General features: G+C 49.1%; 1 protein-coding gene across 1 annotated transcript; it reads right to left on the bottom strand.

Annotated features, from left to right (window-relative positions):
* Positions 1–889: 889 nt before the first annotated feature.
* LOC308480216 (eppin-like) lies at positions 890–10,489 on the bottom strand. The gene is made up of 4 exons (XM_081011667.1): positions 10,328–10,489; positions 8,408–8,593; positions 2,898–3,065; positions 890–2,051 (listed from the first exon to the last, which is right to left on the bottom strand). The coding sequence occupies exons 1-4, from the start codon at positions 10,422–10,424 to the stop codon at positions 2,041–2,043; spliced, it is 462 nt and encodes a 153-aa protein (XP_080867793.1). The 5' UTR covers positions 10,425–10,489; the 3' UTR covers positions 890–2,040.
* Positions 10,490–15,885: the final 5,396 nt, after the last annotated feature.

Below are 15,885 nucleotides of genomic sequence, written 5' to 3'. Positions count from 1 at the left end.
CACAGCTCTCTCTGCTGGCCAGGACCTGAACCTGAGGACGCCAGAGAAAGATCTGCAAAGGATGAAGCTTGGCCAGTCCAGCCCAGTTTACATGTCTCTTTAGACCCAGCTAAGGAGCACCCATGTTGGGACATGGGTGGCGCTGTGGGTTAAACCACTGAGCCTAGGGCTTGCCAATCAGAAGGTCAGCGGTTCGAATCCCCGCAACAGGGTGAGCTCCCGTTGCTCAGTCCCTGCTCCTGCCAACCTAGCAGTTCGAAAGCACATCAAAGTGCAAGTAGATAAATAGGTACCTCTCTGGTGGAAAGGTAAACGGCGTTTCCGTGCGCTGCTGTGGTTCGCGGCTTAGTCATGCTGGTGGTGATGTGGGTTAAACCACAGAGCCTAGGGCTTGCCGATCAGAAGGTTGGCGGTTCAAATCCCTGCAACGACGGGGTGAGCTCCCGCTGCTCGGTCCCTGCTCCTGCCAACCTAGCAGTTCGAAAGCACCTCAAAGTGCAAGTAGATAAATAGGTACCGCTCCGGCGGGAAGGTAAACGGCATTTCCATGCACTGCTCTGGCTTGCCAGAAGTGGCTTAGCCATGCTGGCCACATGACCCAGAAGCTGTAGGCCGGCTCCCTCGGCCAATAAAGCGAGATGAGGCCACAACCCCAGAGTCGGCCACAACTGGACCTAATGGTCAGGGGTCCCTTGACCTTTAAGGAGTACCTAAGAAGGGCTGGCATCACAAACAAGACTGGTTCTCAGTCCCCCCCCCCTTGTCCAGCCCCCTCCCTCTCTGCCTACACCTCTGTGCTTGGACAGGTGCTGCCTGGAACATAGACCCACCCACGGGTGACAGTCGGTACCCATTCATTCATTCATTCATTTATGAGCACCAGCCAAAATCTGTTTATTTATTTCTTTATTTGAGTATTTAGAAAGCACCAACACATCAACAGAGAGACTAAATGACCCTTGGCATGGGCATAGCCGGGGGGCAGGGAGGGGCAGCTGCCCCCTAAATCAATAAAAAATTTAAAAAATACATAGCTAACTGAGGTTCTTCCCCCCAGCAAAGATCCTGGCTATGCCCATGACTCTTGGGGTCCAACTCTACTGTTCTAGGATTCTAGGAACTTAACACTCAGGAGGCGGCCAATATCTGCCTTTTTCTGTGTCTTGGACATAAGGTGACATCTTTTTCTCAGCGGGCACCTGCCTTGCATGGCTCAGTTTCCAAATGGGGAAGAGGATCTGCTATGAGCTTTGCTTGGGCAAATGCAGTTTTTGCTTCTCGTTTCCTTGGGGTGAGAAGCGCAGCCGTATATCCTATCAAAGCCCTTCTCCCCTTCCAAAGCGCAAACAAGTGCATCTCATGCCACTCGGGTCATCACCGAGGTCAGGGACAGCTGCAGGGGAGCAGGCAGTGGGGGCTGCAAGCAGCATTCGAGGAGCAACGGAAACCATGAGAGGGGGCAGCTACGTCAGCGGCGTTCCTTGGGTAAAATGATCTCCTTCCTTGGAGGTTTATCAGCAGAGGTTTGATGGCCACCTGTCATGGATTCTGCATTGCAGCAGGTTGGTCTAGAACCCTACAATTCTATGATTTTGGAGATCCCTAAACTTCTCCACAGGATCAAGGATCTACGAAGATGTGGACCAAGAGGCCTGAAGCACAAATTCTTGGTCTCCCCTGCCAAGACTATCACTCTGGAAACAGGAAACAGCAGAGAAGTGTCAGACGGGGGTTAAGTATCGATTGTGACACGGGCTTTCGACACAGGTATTGCTTTCATGCAGAAACATGTGGGAGGCATTGCAGAGGGTGAGGCATTCCCAGGAAACCACGATCAAGGAGCTGGCAGGCTGGAGAGCAGGCAGAACGCGCACCCAGGATCTCTTGCTCCCCTCATCCCATTTTCTGAAACAGTCAAAGATGTCAGGGGTCTCTGAGCCCCTTCTCCACCAGGCCAGGAAAGAAGGTGCAGCTGCTGAGAGGAGGACGGAGTCAGATCTCGCAGCGAGGGGACAGGTCTGCCCCGATGGCTTTCTCAGTCTAGGCTGTCCCTGGAAAAGAAAGGAGGACAATTTAGAGAAAGAGCAAGTCATGTCCTCCTCTGGAGCTTGGTGGGTCCAAATATCAATCCCCTGATCAGCTGGATGACTGCACCAAGAAGCTCCGAAGAAATACTCCAGCTGCTCCATCCTCCATATCACACCCCTTCAGAGATTTGATGATGGCGATCATATGGGAATCTAGGAAACTGCCCTATACTGAATCAAACCATTGTTCCACGTTGCTCAGTATTGTCTACACCAGGCTTCCTCAACTTCGGCCCTCCAGATGTTTTGAGACTACAATTCCCATCATCCCTGACCACTGGTCCTGCTAGCTAGGGATCATGGGAGTAGTAGGCCAAAAACATCTGGAGGGCTGAGGTTGAGGAAGGCTGGTCTACACCGACTGGCAGCAACGCCTCTGCAGGATTTCAGGCAGGAGTCTCTCTCAACTCCACCTGGAGGTGCCACTGAATCTGGGACCTTCAGCTTGCAAGATAGATGCTCTTACCACTGAGCTACATTGCCCTTCCTCATATCACCTCTCAGTCGTCTCTTCTCCAGGCTAAACACACCCAGCTCCCTCAACTGTTCCTCATAAGGCTTGGTTTCCAAGCCCTTGATCATCTTGGTCACCCTCTTCTGCACACCTTCCAGCTTGTCCATATCCACCTTAAGAAATGGTGCCCAAAAGAGGACTCTGGGTGGGATCTGACCAAGGCAGAATAGAGTGATCCTATGACTCCCCTTGATCTGGACACTAGACCTCTGTCGATGCAACCTGGAATAGCCTTCGCCTTTTTTGCTGCAGCATCACACTGTTAGCTAATGCCAAGCTTAAAAGTGAATACTCACGGGACTTCCCGCAGGTTCGGATGCAGTCGTCTACTGTGTCAAAATTGTTCTTGTTCCCACCGCAGCCGCCATAGACGAACTGCTCGCATTTCTGGGTGGAGGCGTTGTAGAAGTAGCGAGCGAACATTGCCTTGCAGTTTCCGCAGACCGAGGGCAGGCGGCAGAAGTCTGTGGGGTCCAGAGAGAGGGAGAGAAGGAAGAGTGCAAAGCAATGTGAGGCAGGCCTTAGGAGGAAGGAAACGTCAGAAGGCCCCCACCTTTGTTGGCAGCCTTTGATTTTCTACCCTATTGATCGATCTTTTTGGCATGCAGGGGAGAAAGAAGGACGGAGGATAATTCTTTGCATAACTGGACAAACCGGATCTGGAAATGCACAGACAAACTCAGGGAGGCCTCAGATGTTTATGCTCAGGCATGTGCTGGCTGGTGACAAATGTCACCCTCGGGTGGAAAAACCATGGCTGAGCTCATGCCCAAAAAATGCCAGCTGTCCTCGCCTTCCTTTTCAGTTCTCCTGGTCCAAATTGTGCCTCGAGGTTTTAGAAAGAGCAAACTTCCAGAGAATTGTCGAAGGAGACAAGATGGTACTTAAACACTGCGGTCATATTTCTCACATAAACCAATTTTAAAAGTGGGAAAGGCCAGGAGTCAGCGCCGGATTTACATATAAGCTAAACAAGCTATAGCTTAGGGCCCCACTCGCTTGGGGGCCCCAAAACAATTTAAAGGATAAAAAAAACTGGATGTACATTTCCAAAATATAAGATAAAAAACAAATATAATAAAACCTACATACAGCAACAGTGTTTTGTGTTGTGTACGCTCCTGATTGTTATGTGCAAACAGCTTGAGGTACCTATTAGGTCCATAAATTACCATATAGCAACACAAAAAACAGCGACAATTTGTTCTTGGCAAAGGACAGCTGGACATATAAAGGGCCCCACAGTGGCATAGCGTGGGTTGTCAGCACCCGGGGCAAGGCAAGTAATTTGCGCCCCCTAACCCGTGCATTTGCGTCCCCTAACCTGTGGATTTGCGCCCCCTAACCCTAACCCCCAGATGTTGCGCCCTGTGCGGCCGGCCCCCCCTGCACCCTCCACGCTACACCACTGGGGCCCCATTACCTTCAGGAGCTGAGGGCCTCATGAAACCTAAATCTGACCCTGACAGGAGTACAAACAAAGGGATGGAAACTACAGAACTCAGTTCTCAGGAGACGATGGCAGCCACCAACTGATAGCTCAGTTAGCAGAGAGCATGAGACTCTGACTCTCAGGGTTGGGGTTCAAGCCCCATTTGGGGCAAAAGATCCCTGCATTGCAGGGGGTTGGACTAGACCAGGGGTAGTCAACCGTTTTATCCCTACTGCCCACTTATGCATCTTTCTTGATGGTAAAATTTCCTTACTGCCCACCAGCGCTCAATGGAAGGAGGATTCAGCTTGTGTTGTAGAACCCACCACTGCCCACCTAGAATCCTGAAACGCCCACTAGTGTGCGGTAGGGACCAGGTTGACAACTCCTGGTCTAGATGATCCCTTGTTGTCCCTTCCAACTTTACAATTCTGCGATTCTATGAAAAAGGATTAGCCAGTTTCATGGAGGATAAGTCTGTCTGCTAGCCATGATGATGATGATGATAATAATAATAATAATAATAATAATAATAATAATAATTTATAATTATAATTATAATAATTTATAATTATAATAATAATAATTTATTATTTATACCCCGCCCATCTGGCTGGGTTTCCCCAGCCGCTCTGGGTGGCTTCCAACAGAACACTAAAATACAATAACCTATTAAACATTAAAAGCTTCCCTAAACAGGGCTGCCTTCAGATGTCTTCTAAAAGTCTGGTAGTTGTTTTTCTCTTTGACATCTGGTGGGAGGGCGTTCCGCAGGGCGGGTGCCACTACCGAGAAGGCCCTCTGCCTGGTTCCCTGTAACCTCGCTTCTCGCAGCGAGGGAACCGCCAGAAGGCCCTCGGAGCTGGGCCTCAGTGTCCGGGCAGAATGATGGGGGTGGAGACGCTCCTTCAGGTATACAGGACCCAGGCCTCCACAGCTGGAAGCAATAACGCTTCTGAATATGAGTTGCTGGAAAAGGCAGGAGGGGAGAGCGGCACTTCTTAAGTTCTTATTTGCTTTGTTTTTTAAAAAAAACCCACTATAATTTTGCTCCAAATTTGCTTTTGAATATGTGCAGAAGTTCCTTTCACTTTGTACCTTTGGGGACGCAAGCAAAGGCTCAAGCCAAGCTTGGTCTCTCACATACACGAAGTTGGAAGGGCTTCAAGTCACACCTGCACAGGTGGGTTCTCCTGCCTATGAACAGCCACAGGTGCATTGGCAACAGCTGGCAAGAGGCAGCTGGTGATGTGTCGCTCTGTGTGGTGCTGAGGAAGGCGAGGACGATGGAGAAACTCACGACATTTGCATCATCCTGGTTCTGAGATTTTTTTGGGTATTGTGTTGCCAGCCCGGCCCAGCCCTACTCATGAGGCAGTCAGAGGCGGTTCCCACCCAGCGCAAGACACAGAACCACAAAGAAACGTGAGGTGAGCCACACTGAAGGGTGTGGGGACACAGCTCAGCCTCTTTCTCCCTCCCTCCCTTCCCGAGACACAGGTGCTCACACCTTCAAGCTGAACGTCTCAGGTGTGAGGAGGGATTTGGCACAGGAAGCTACTGGCTGGTTTCCAGATTCCATTGCAGGCACTGCTGCGCAGAGTGAAGAATTCCTGCAGGCACGGCTCCCTTCGCCGACACAGCGCCGTGCTTGGAAAAATTGCGCCTGTTGGAATTCTCCTTGTTTTGGAATGTTAAGAGCAAGGAAAGTCTACCCTGTAGGGGAGCGCAGCAAAGCACCCCTCAAATGTCAAGCAGTTTACACTTGCCACACATAGAATCATAGAATCATAGAGTTGGAAGAGACCACAAGGGCCATCGAGTCCAACCCCCTGCCAAGCAGGAAACACCATCAGAGCACTCCTGACATATGGTTGTCAAGCCTCTGCTTAAAGACCTCCAAAGAAGGAGACTCCACCACACTCCTTGGCAGCAAATTCCACTGTCGAACAGCTCTTACTGTCAGGAAGTTCTTCCTAATGTTGAGGTGGAATCTTCTTTCTTGTAGTTTGGATCCATTGCTTCGTGTCCGCTTCTCTGGAGCAGCAGAAAACAACCTTCCTCCCTCCTCTATGTGACATCCTTTGATATATTTGAACATGGCTATCATATCACCCCTTAACCTCCTCTTCTCCAGGCTAAACATGCCCAGCTCCCTTAGCCGTTCCTCAGAAGGCATTGTTTCCAGGCCTTTGACCATTTTGGTTGCCCTCCTCTAGACATGTTCCAGTTTGTCAGTGTCCTTCTTGAACTGTGGTGCCCAGAACTGGACACAGTACTCCAGGTGAGGTCTGACCAGAGCAGAATACAGTGGCACTATTACTTCCCTTGATCTAGATGCTATACTCCTATTGATGCAGCCCAGAATTGCATTGGCTTTTTTAGCTGCCGCGTCACACTGTTGGCTCATGTCAAGTTTGTGGTCAACCAAGACTCCTAGATCCTTTTCACATGTACTGCTCTCAAGCCAGGTGTCCCCCAACTTGTATTTGTGCCTCTCATTTTTTTTGCCCAAGTGCAATACTTTACATTTCTCCCTGTTAAAATTCATCTTGTTTGTTTTGGCCCAGTTCTCTAATCTGTCAAGGTCGTTTTGAAGTGTGATCCTGTCCTCTGGGGTGTTAGCCACCCTTCCCAGTTTGGTGTCATCTGCAAATTTGATCAGGATGCCCTTGAGTCCATCATCCAAGTCGTTGATAAAGACATCTGTGTCCTGTAGCAGAAAAACTACAATTCCCATTTCCCATCCGTGGGGTCTCCCAACACCTCAATCTCTCCGTTCCCTGAAAGTCAGAGCCACCAAAGAATGAGCGATGTTCTGAAGACTGATTTTCAAAATTGCATTTTGAAGGTCCCTTTTAGAACACATGCACACCTTGTGATGACTTGAGCTGCTGGGAATCTTCAACTGTGATTCCCTCATTGCAGGATGACGCCTGTCAGTCCCTGAACTCTACAATTCTATGACTTTTTAAAGGCAGCAATTATTCAGTTGTTGCTTGAGAATCCCACACCCAATATTATTTTTCGCACTTTGAACATGGCCAGATGCAGCCTTCAGGAGCTGAACCAGGTCCCTAAGAAACCCACAGCTCGCTCCAACCAGCCAAGGCTCCTGGCCCTCCTACTTCTCCTGCTCACCTGCCCCATCCATCACTTTTGTCCCACCTGGATGATGCTGCCTGGGCACTCTGTGGGACCCTGAAACCTCCCTCCTCCCTTTGCTCAGCCTTGGGCTCCCCAGACAAAGACAAGCCAGAACATGCAGCTTCCCTGGAAGCCCCAACTTGCCAAGCCCTCACTGAGCTGGGAATGTTTGGGCGGCTGAAAGCCGATTCCCCCGGCTGACTAGATCAGTGGGTCCCAAAGAGGCCAGTACTGCCCCCTGAGAGGTGCGGGGCTACCTAGGGCTATTAGCCACAGTGGCTATGCTTTGCTGTTTAGAAATCTCATGAAATAAATAAACATATGGGTGGGGGGAACAGCACTCAGTGGCAGGGATGCTTCTTGCAATTCCCAAATAATAACTGACTTGCACCTGCACCTTTTGCATGGACTGGAAGTTAATAATAATAATATTATAATTTATTATTTATACCCCACCCATCTGGCTGGGCTTACCCAGCCACTCTGGGCGGCTTCCAACAAAATATTAAAATACAGTAATGCATCAAACATTAAAAGCTTCCCTAAACAGGGCTGCCTTCAGATGTCTTCTAAATGTCTGGTAGTTGTTTATCTCTGACATCTGGTGGGAGGGAATTCCACAGGGCGGGTGCCACCACCAAGAAGGCCCTCTGCCCGGTTCCCTGTAACATGGCTTCTCGCAGCAAGGGAACTGCCAGAAGGCCGTTGGGACTGGACCCGAGTGTTAGTGACCCTTGGAATTCAGTATTCTAACAGTTTTCAGCAGCTTTCTAAAAGAAAATTTAAAAAAACTAAGCATTTTAAGGGCCGTATAAGGTACATTGTCTTAGTGTTCCAATCCAAAGCATTTTCACTTAAGGCTCTGAATAAAGGTTGAATATCATGTTTAAATCACATTTGTCTATATGATTACAGCCATATGGGGGGAGGGACCCAATAACATGATTCAGTATAGCAAAAAAGGGGGGGGGGAGAATCTGCGCCAATCATGTACAATATCCTTTAGGAGTCCAGTGGTGGGGTGCAGAAATTTATCGAATGTGAAAGAAAGCGAGAATTGAGGAATAGGGTTTCCCATCCTTGCCACAATAACTTAGGAGAGCTTTGGTGGGGTGAACTTTTTAGATTGCCCGCTTCCCATGGACCCCCCCCCCAAGACACAGAAAGGAAGCAGTGGGGAGAGGCAAGGGGCAGACAGGTAGGGGCCCCAGCCAGCACCCCACTCACCAATGACGGCTTCCTGGCAGACGTAGCCACAGTCCCCTGGGCAGCACTTCTGGGTCCCCGGGCACTGGGAGTCATTGTCACAGGTGGAGCAGGACTTGTTTTGGAGGCAGGCGCTACAGTTCCTCTCTTCGAAGATGTTCACCACGGGTGGCACGTTGTAGCAGTAGCCGTCCTTGCCGTCCTTGCCTGCAAGAGCCACAGGTGAAGCTCACCAAAGGGACAGGGAAGGGCAGTCAAAACTATCAAGGGGGCGGAGCAAAGGTTGCAGCGTTTGGGACATTTGGGTTTTGATTAAAGGTGGCCAAGTGATCATCTACACTTCCACTTGTCCTGTGTCTACAAAGCACGAGTCCAAACAGTTTTGCTTTTGTCTCACTGCTTTCTACCGGAAAACCTGCTCTTTAGTGATCAATCAGAACAAATGGCAGTTCGTGGAAAACCTGATTGCTGTTTGTTCCAATTTGGTGCTAAAGATTGGGTTTTCCCAGGGGAAAGCAGTGGGGCAAACAGGTGTGCAAAAGCCCTGGGAGGCAACATGTAGAAGTTTATAAAACAATGTCTGGCATGGAGAAAGGGGAAAGAGAAAAGTCTCTCTCCCTCTCCCTCCCTCCCTCTCTCTCTCTCTCTCTCTCTCTCTCTCTCTCTCTCTCTCTCCTAACACGATAACTCATAGGTATCCAGTGAAGATGAATGTTGGAAGACTCAGGACAGGTAAAAGAAAATCCTTTTTCACACAGTGCAGAGTTAAACTGTGGAACTCCCTGCCACAATGAGGGCCACCAAGCTGGACGGCTTAAAAAACAGATTAGAGAAATTCAGAGAGGGCTCTCGCAGGCTACTAGCCAGGATGACTCTTCTCAATGCTCTAATCCTGCTTATGGGTTTTCCCATAATGAACATCTGGTTGGCCACTGTAAGAACAGAATGCTGGACTAGGTGAGTCACTGGCCTCATCCAGCAGGATTTCCTTATATTCTTAAGGGACCCACAAAGGGTCACTTACGCAGGCCACTTTCCAGAGCACCCCCCACAAAGAAGTGCAAGAGGTAACAACATAAGATGAACCACGTAATTCCTCTTCTGTATTTGTAAGAACTTGGTTGTTTCGTATGGCAGCAGTTTCACTTTGGAACTCCCTGCCTATTGATGTCAAGCAGACCCCTTAGCAGTATTCTCTTTGGCACCTAAAGACAGCAGCTGGTGCAGAAGGGGCCCTGCCCAGGCTGTGCCCCTATGCGCACGCAGTCCCCCACCCCCTAAAGCACCATCAGTTCCAAGAGAAGATATCTTGGGGAGCAATGCTCAGGTCGCCTGCTGCTTGATGCACACCCCTAAAAAACAAACAGCCCCATCCCAGTCTGGACAGCGCACCTTGTAGGGCATCTATATAAACACTGTGCCAGAGGGGTCCCATCAATTCCTGGCCTTCACCCACAGACCACTGGTGGAGAGAGAAGGAACGTCAGACTCAGCTGCCTCAGGTGTGCGTCTTGGGGGTGGGGTGGGGCGGAAAAGGAGCGGCAGAGCCAGGAGAAGAGAAGGCTGAGAGGTGACATGAGAGCCACCTGAGGGCTGTCTCCTGGAAGATGGAGCAAGCTGATGCAGAAGGGAGGACTTGAACCAACGGCTTCAAGTCACAAGAAAGGAGATTCCGACCAAACCTTGGGAGGAACTTTCTGACAGTAAGAGCTGTTGGGCAGTGGAATGGTCTACGTTGGAAGGTGGTGGACTCTCCTTCACTGGAGGTTGGGTGGCCATATGTCAGGGATTCTAGAGCTGTGGTTCCTGCATTCCAGGGGGTTGGACTAGAGGACCTTTGGGTCCCTTCCATCTCTACAATTCTGTGTTCCAGTGACCACCCAAGGTGCCCCCAGCCCAGCCTCAGAGGCCCCAAGCTCCCCTCTGACCAGTTCCACTCACCTTCTGCTTCCTTGGCGTCCAAAGAGGGCATGCAATGGGCCCCCAGGGCCAGCAGGGCCACAGGGAGGAGGAGGAGGAGGAGACCACCTGCCTTCATGGTGCTGCCAGAGCCGTGTCTGAGGCCTGCCAGCCGAGCCCGGGGGCTTTTAAAGGGCCAGGCAGGCGGGGCCGGCTCACGGGGGACGCGCTAAGGCTTGTCACAAGCCGGCTCACTGGATTCCCTTCTAATCCGGCCCCAGAGCAACAGCCCTACCCAGGTCGGCGTATTCCCAAACACGGGGGAGGCGTCACAGGGCGACACCCGACCGCAGGGAGACCAGTCAGACTGGAGCCTGGCAGGGGGAGGGAGCTGTCAATCTCCACTCTCCAGGTTTCCCATTTTCCCCAATCCTAATTTCAGTTGTCCACATTCATGCAGCAATTTGCAATATATATATGTATTTAATCCTCCTAAAAGCTCACTAATGTTTTAGGATGGGTTTCACCTGACAAAGGGATTTTTGGATGTGGTTTTCACTCCTTTCATTTAGAGAGAGAGAGAGAGAAAGAGAGAGAGAGAGAGAGAGAGAGAGAGAGAGAGAGAGAGAGAGAGAGAGATGATAGATAGATATAGAGATAGATGATAGATAGATAGATGATAGATAGATAGATAGATGATAGATGATAGATAGATGATGATAGATAGATAGATAGATAGATAGATAGATAGATAGATGATAGATAGATGATAGATAGATAGATAGATAGATAGATAGATAGATAGATAGATATAGATAGATAGATAGATAGATAGATAGATAGATATAGATAGATAGATGATAGATAGATAGATGATAGATAGATAGATAGATAGAGATAGATAGATAGATAGATAGATAGATAGATGATAGATAGATAGATAGATAGATAGATAGATAGATAGATGATAAATAGATAGATGATAGATAGATAGATAGATAGATAGATAGATAGATAGATAGATAGATATAGATATAGATAGATGATAGATAGATATAGATAATAGAGAGAGAGATGATAGATAGATGATAGATAGATAGATAGATAGATAGATAGATAGATAGACAGACAAACAGATAGACATATGGCAATGTAATTATCATTGTTTTAAAATTGTCTTTTGATGCTGTGACTCATCTTGGGACCTTCGGGTGGAGGGCAGGAAATTCTTAATAATAATATTTCTAATACTAATAATAGCATTTCATTATACTAATATAATGGATTTTGTGTGCAGTTTTTACAGAGACGTGCACCTCTGTGCACATTTCCCCCCAGTCTATGCAATTTTGTACCTTTTGGGGGTGTGGAGAATTGCATTGCAAAATTCAGAGAAATGCGAATTTCAACAGAGAGCTGTGTTTCGGTCGGGCTGGGCTGGCGACTCGAGAGGCAGCACCCGTGTGACCTTCCTCCCAGTCCTCTTGGCCCCCTCTGCCTCCCACACTGTGCAGAGTTCGCCAGAAGGACAGGGCGGCTTTCGGTGGCCACCGAAAGTGCACCTCACCCCACCCTCCCTCTTCCATTGTTCAGCTATGGCTTATCATTAGCCAGGCTAAGCGCCCTGGCATCTGACTGGCAGGCCTGAGCACACCTGGATTGCTGCAGCAAGCAGGGCAATCGAAGCTGCGGAGACCGGGAGCCAGGGCTGGATGGGAAGGAAAACGCAGGCACTGCAACTGGGAAAAAGAACAACAACCCTCAAAGCCGTTTACAAAAACGATACGAGAAAAACCAGCCATCATTTAAGACTTTGGCAAAGTTAAAATAGCAATAACATCTGGGTAGACTTGCCTAAACTGAAATGTTTTTAGCAGGCACTGAAAAGAAGCACCAGCGATGGCTCTTGCCTGATGCTGAAAGGCAGAGGACTCAAAAGTGCAGGTGCTGCCACGCTCAATAATAATAATAATAATAATAAAATTGATTTATACCCCACCCATCTGGCAGGGTTTTCCTAGCCACACTGGGCAGCTTCCAACAGAAAGAGTGAGCTCTTGCAACTTCAGAATAGGCATTGTGTGGCACCTGTTACAGGGCGAGTTCTGGGGTGAGGTGATCTTGCAGGTAAACTGAACCCAAGTTGTTAAGGGCTTTGTATACTAATAGTTAGGGACGCGGATGGTGCTGTGGGTTAAACCACAGAGCCTGGGGCTTGCCAATCAGAAGGTCGGCGGTTCGAATCCCCGCGACGGGGTAAGCTCCCATTGCTCAGTCCCTGCTCCTGCCAACCTAGCAGTTCGAAAGCACGTCAAAGTGCAAGTAGATAAATAGGTACCACTCCAGCGGGAAGGTAAACGGTGTTTCCGTGCCCTGCTCTGGTTCGCCAGAAGCGGCTTAGTCATGCTGGCCACATGACCCGGAAGCTGTATGCCGGCTCCCTCGGCCAATAAAGCGAGATGAGCGCCGCAACCCCAGAGTTGGCCACGACTGGACCTAATGGTCAGGGGTCCCTTTACCTTTATACTAATAGCTGAACTTGGCCCGGCAGCAAAGAGGCAACCAGTGCAGATCTCTGGGCATGGGAGTTATATGCCAACAAGGCCTTGCCTGTTTACTTCTCCCACCATCATGCCAGCCTCCTGCCCCAAATGAACCTGGCCTGGGCTTCCACCACCACCTGTGCATGACCTTGCCCTGGTCCCAGACATCCTCCTGGCTCCTGACCCAATGGTGCAAGGCATTTCGGGGTTCAAGGCCTCCCCCCATGCCCTGAGCTAGACCTACAGCCCCAGGCACAGGGACTGGGCATCTCAGACTCCTCTCGTGCCTCTTGCCCCCTGCTGCTCTGCCAGAGGAGGAGGGTAAACTGTGGAACTCCCTCCCACATGAGGCAGCCAGGGCCACCAACCTAGATGGCTTGAAAGGAGGACTGGACAGATTCATGGAAGAGGAGAGGGCTTTTGATGGATACTAGTCACGATCGCTTTGCTCTGCCTGCACAGTTGGAAGCAGCAGTGCTTATAAATGCCAGCTGGTGGAAACCACAGGAGGCCAGAGGGCTTCAGTCCTCGGATCCTGCATCCTGCTTTCCCACAGGCACCTGCTTGGCCACTGTGAGAACAGGATGCTGGGCCAGATGGTCCTTTGTTCCTGATCCAGGAGGTTCTGATGTTCTTAAGGATCCCTTCCAGTCGGGATTCAGGCCTCATCATGGAACTGAAACTGCCTTGGTTGCGCTGGTCGATGATCTCCAGCAGGCTAGGGACAAAGGTGAGAGCTGTTTCCTAGTTCTGCTGGATCTCTCAGCGGCGTTTGATACCATCGACCATAACATCCTTCTGGACCGTCTTGAGGGGCTGGGGGCTGGGGGCACTGTCATACAGTGGTTCCGCTCCTTCCTCCTGGGCCGTGTTCAGAAAGTGGTGGTGGGGGATGAGTGTTCAGACCCCTGGGCTCTCACTTGTGGGGTGCCTCAGGGTTCTGTCCTCTCCCCCATGCTTTTCAACATCTACATGAAGCTGCTGGGAGAGATCATCAGGGGGTTTGGGCTGGGTGTTCATCAGTATGCAGATGATACCCAGCTCTACTTCTGTTTATATATATATATATATATATATATATATATATTTCAAAGTTATAAGAAGACATATTATCAAAAAAAACAAAAACAAAAAAACAACCCTCTACTTCTGTTTCAGATCAGAACCAATGAAGGCGGTGAAGGTCGTGTGAGTGTCTGGAGGTGGTTGGAGGATGGATGGCGGCTAACAGATTGAGGTTGAATCCTGACAAGACAGAAGTACTGTTTTTGGGGGACAGGAGGCAGACAGGTGTGGAGGACTCCCTGACCATGATTGGGCTAACTGTGCCCCTGAAGGAGCAGGTGCGTAGCCTGGGAGTCATTCTGGACTCACAGCTGTCCATGGAGGCACAGGTTAATTCTGTGTCCAGGGCAGCTGTTTACCAGCTCCATCTGGTACGCAGGCTGAGGCCCTACCTGCCTGCAGACAGTCTCGCCAGAGTGGTGCATGCTCTGGTTATCTCCCGCTTGGACTACTGCAATGCGCTCTACGTGGGGCTACCTTTGAAGGTGCACAAACCCAATCCAGAATGTGGCTGCTAGACTGGTGACTAGGAGCGGCCACCGAGACCACATAACACCGGTCTGGAAAGACCTACATTGGCTCCTGGTACGTTTCCAAGCACAATTCAAAGGTGCTGACCTTGAAAGCCCTAAACAGCCTCGGTCCTGTATACCTGAAGGAGCGTCTCCACCCCCATCGTTCTGCCCGGACACTGAGGTCCAGCGCCGAAGGCCTTCTGGTGGTTCCCTCCCTGCGAGAAGCCAAGTTACAGGGAACCAGGCAGAGGGCCTTCTTGGTAGTTTAACACACCACTGTATTTTAATACTCTGTTGGAATCCATCCTGGCACAAATCCGCAATGTTGCATCTTACAGGCTTCCAGAGTGTGGTTTTGAATGGATGGGTGCCTGGAAGGGAAGGGCCAGGTACTGTCCTCAAGCCGCCCACGGCTGATTTGCATTCGACAAAATCCATCCAGAAGTGCAATCCTGGAATTTCCAGTTACTTTGCCCCTGAAGCTTCTGGCTTTGCCGTCTATAAAGGAAATGTTTAAGTGCACCATCCCACTATGAAATGGAGTAATTAAGTTGCTCACTTCTCTGTTTCAGTTGCAAGAACCTCTATGTTATTCCTGCACAAACCCATTCAGAAGCGACAAGGGCGAGGCAGAGAAATGGGAAACAGAAATGTTAGTGTGATTGTTGTGGGTATCTCCACGCTGGACGGGAATTTCTTGGGTGTGTAATTTTTGTAGGAACATTATAGCCCACGTCCTGGCAGTATAAACACCTCACTTGCCTTGGTAAATTTGAGGGGGAAAGGTCTGGGACTGCCCAGAGAGAAAGTCCTGCTCTGAGTTAGGGAGGGAGAAGAAATTCAACCCTGGTTTACATTTAAAGCTGAATTTATCACATCTGCACTTTTGAAAACAATAGACAACCCATCATGAAGCCATCACACTAAAACAAGCCTACGTCAGAAAGTTGATGCTAATTATCTGTTTTTAACCTGTGGTTTACTTCTTAAATTACTGTTGTTATTTTTTCTTATTGATAATTTTGATGTTTTACCTATTTTTGTACACCGCTTGGAGGGTTTTCTTTACAATCCAGTGGTGCATCAGTCTTATTAAAATAAATAAAATAAATCATCCAGTTTTCCTGATGCAGCTCTCCAGCTAAACAGGGTTCACAAAAAATGCATTATATTAGGGAAATTGCTTACGAAAATGTGTATTTCGGTCAAAACTCCAGACAAAAAAATGTGTTTATTATGAGAAATTCACACAAAAATGTGGATGCATTTATTTATTTTTGCTGATGAAACGGAAAGCACTGAAGTTGTCAGATCCTTCCAGCCCTACCAATTAATTTAAATGGGTCTACTCTGAGTAAGACAACATTGGCTATAGCTCTATGTTGTTCAGTCCCTCAGTTTTATCCTCACAAGGCAGGTGAGACTGAGAGAGAGAAACAGACCCAAGGTCAGATTCAAAACCAGGAGTCTTCCCAGA

Source organism: Podarcis pityusensis (genome assembly GCF_964106645.2).
Source record: "Podarcis pityusensis genome assembly, chromosome: 6".
Taxonomy (NCBI): Eukaryota; Metazoa; Chordata; class Lepidosauria; order Squamata; family Lacertidae; genus Podarcis; species Podarcis pityusensis.
The sequence above is the reverse complement of the archived record's forward strand: the minus strand, read 5'-3'. Positions and strand labels throughout refer to the sequence as shown.

What these genes read in the sequence shown, in the direction of transcription:
- LOC308480216 (XM_081011667.1), bottom strand. Translation starts at nt 10,424, where the DNA reads ATGAAGGCAGGTGGTCTCCTCCTCCTCCTCCTCCCTGTGGCCCTGCTG. An exon ending in GGACGCCAAGGAAGCAGAAG is followed by an intron (nt 8,594 to 10,327) that starts GTGAGTGGAACT and finishes TGGCTCTTGCAG; the next exon opens with GCAAGGACGGCAAGGACGGC. An exon ending in CTGCCAGGAAGCCGTCATTG is followed by an intron (nt 3,066 to 8,407) that starts GTGAGTGGGGTG and finishes TGGACCCCACAG; the next exon opens with ACTTCTGCCGCCTGCCCTCG.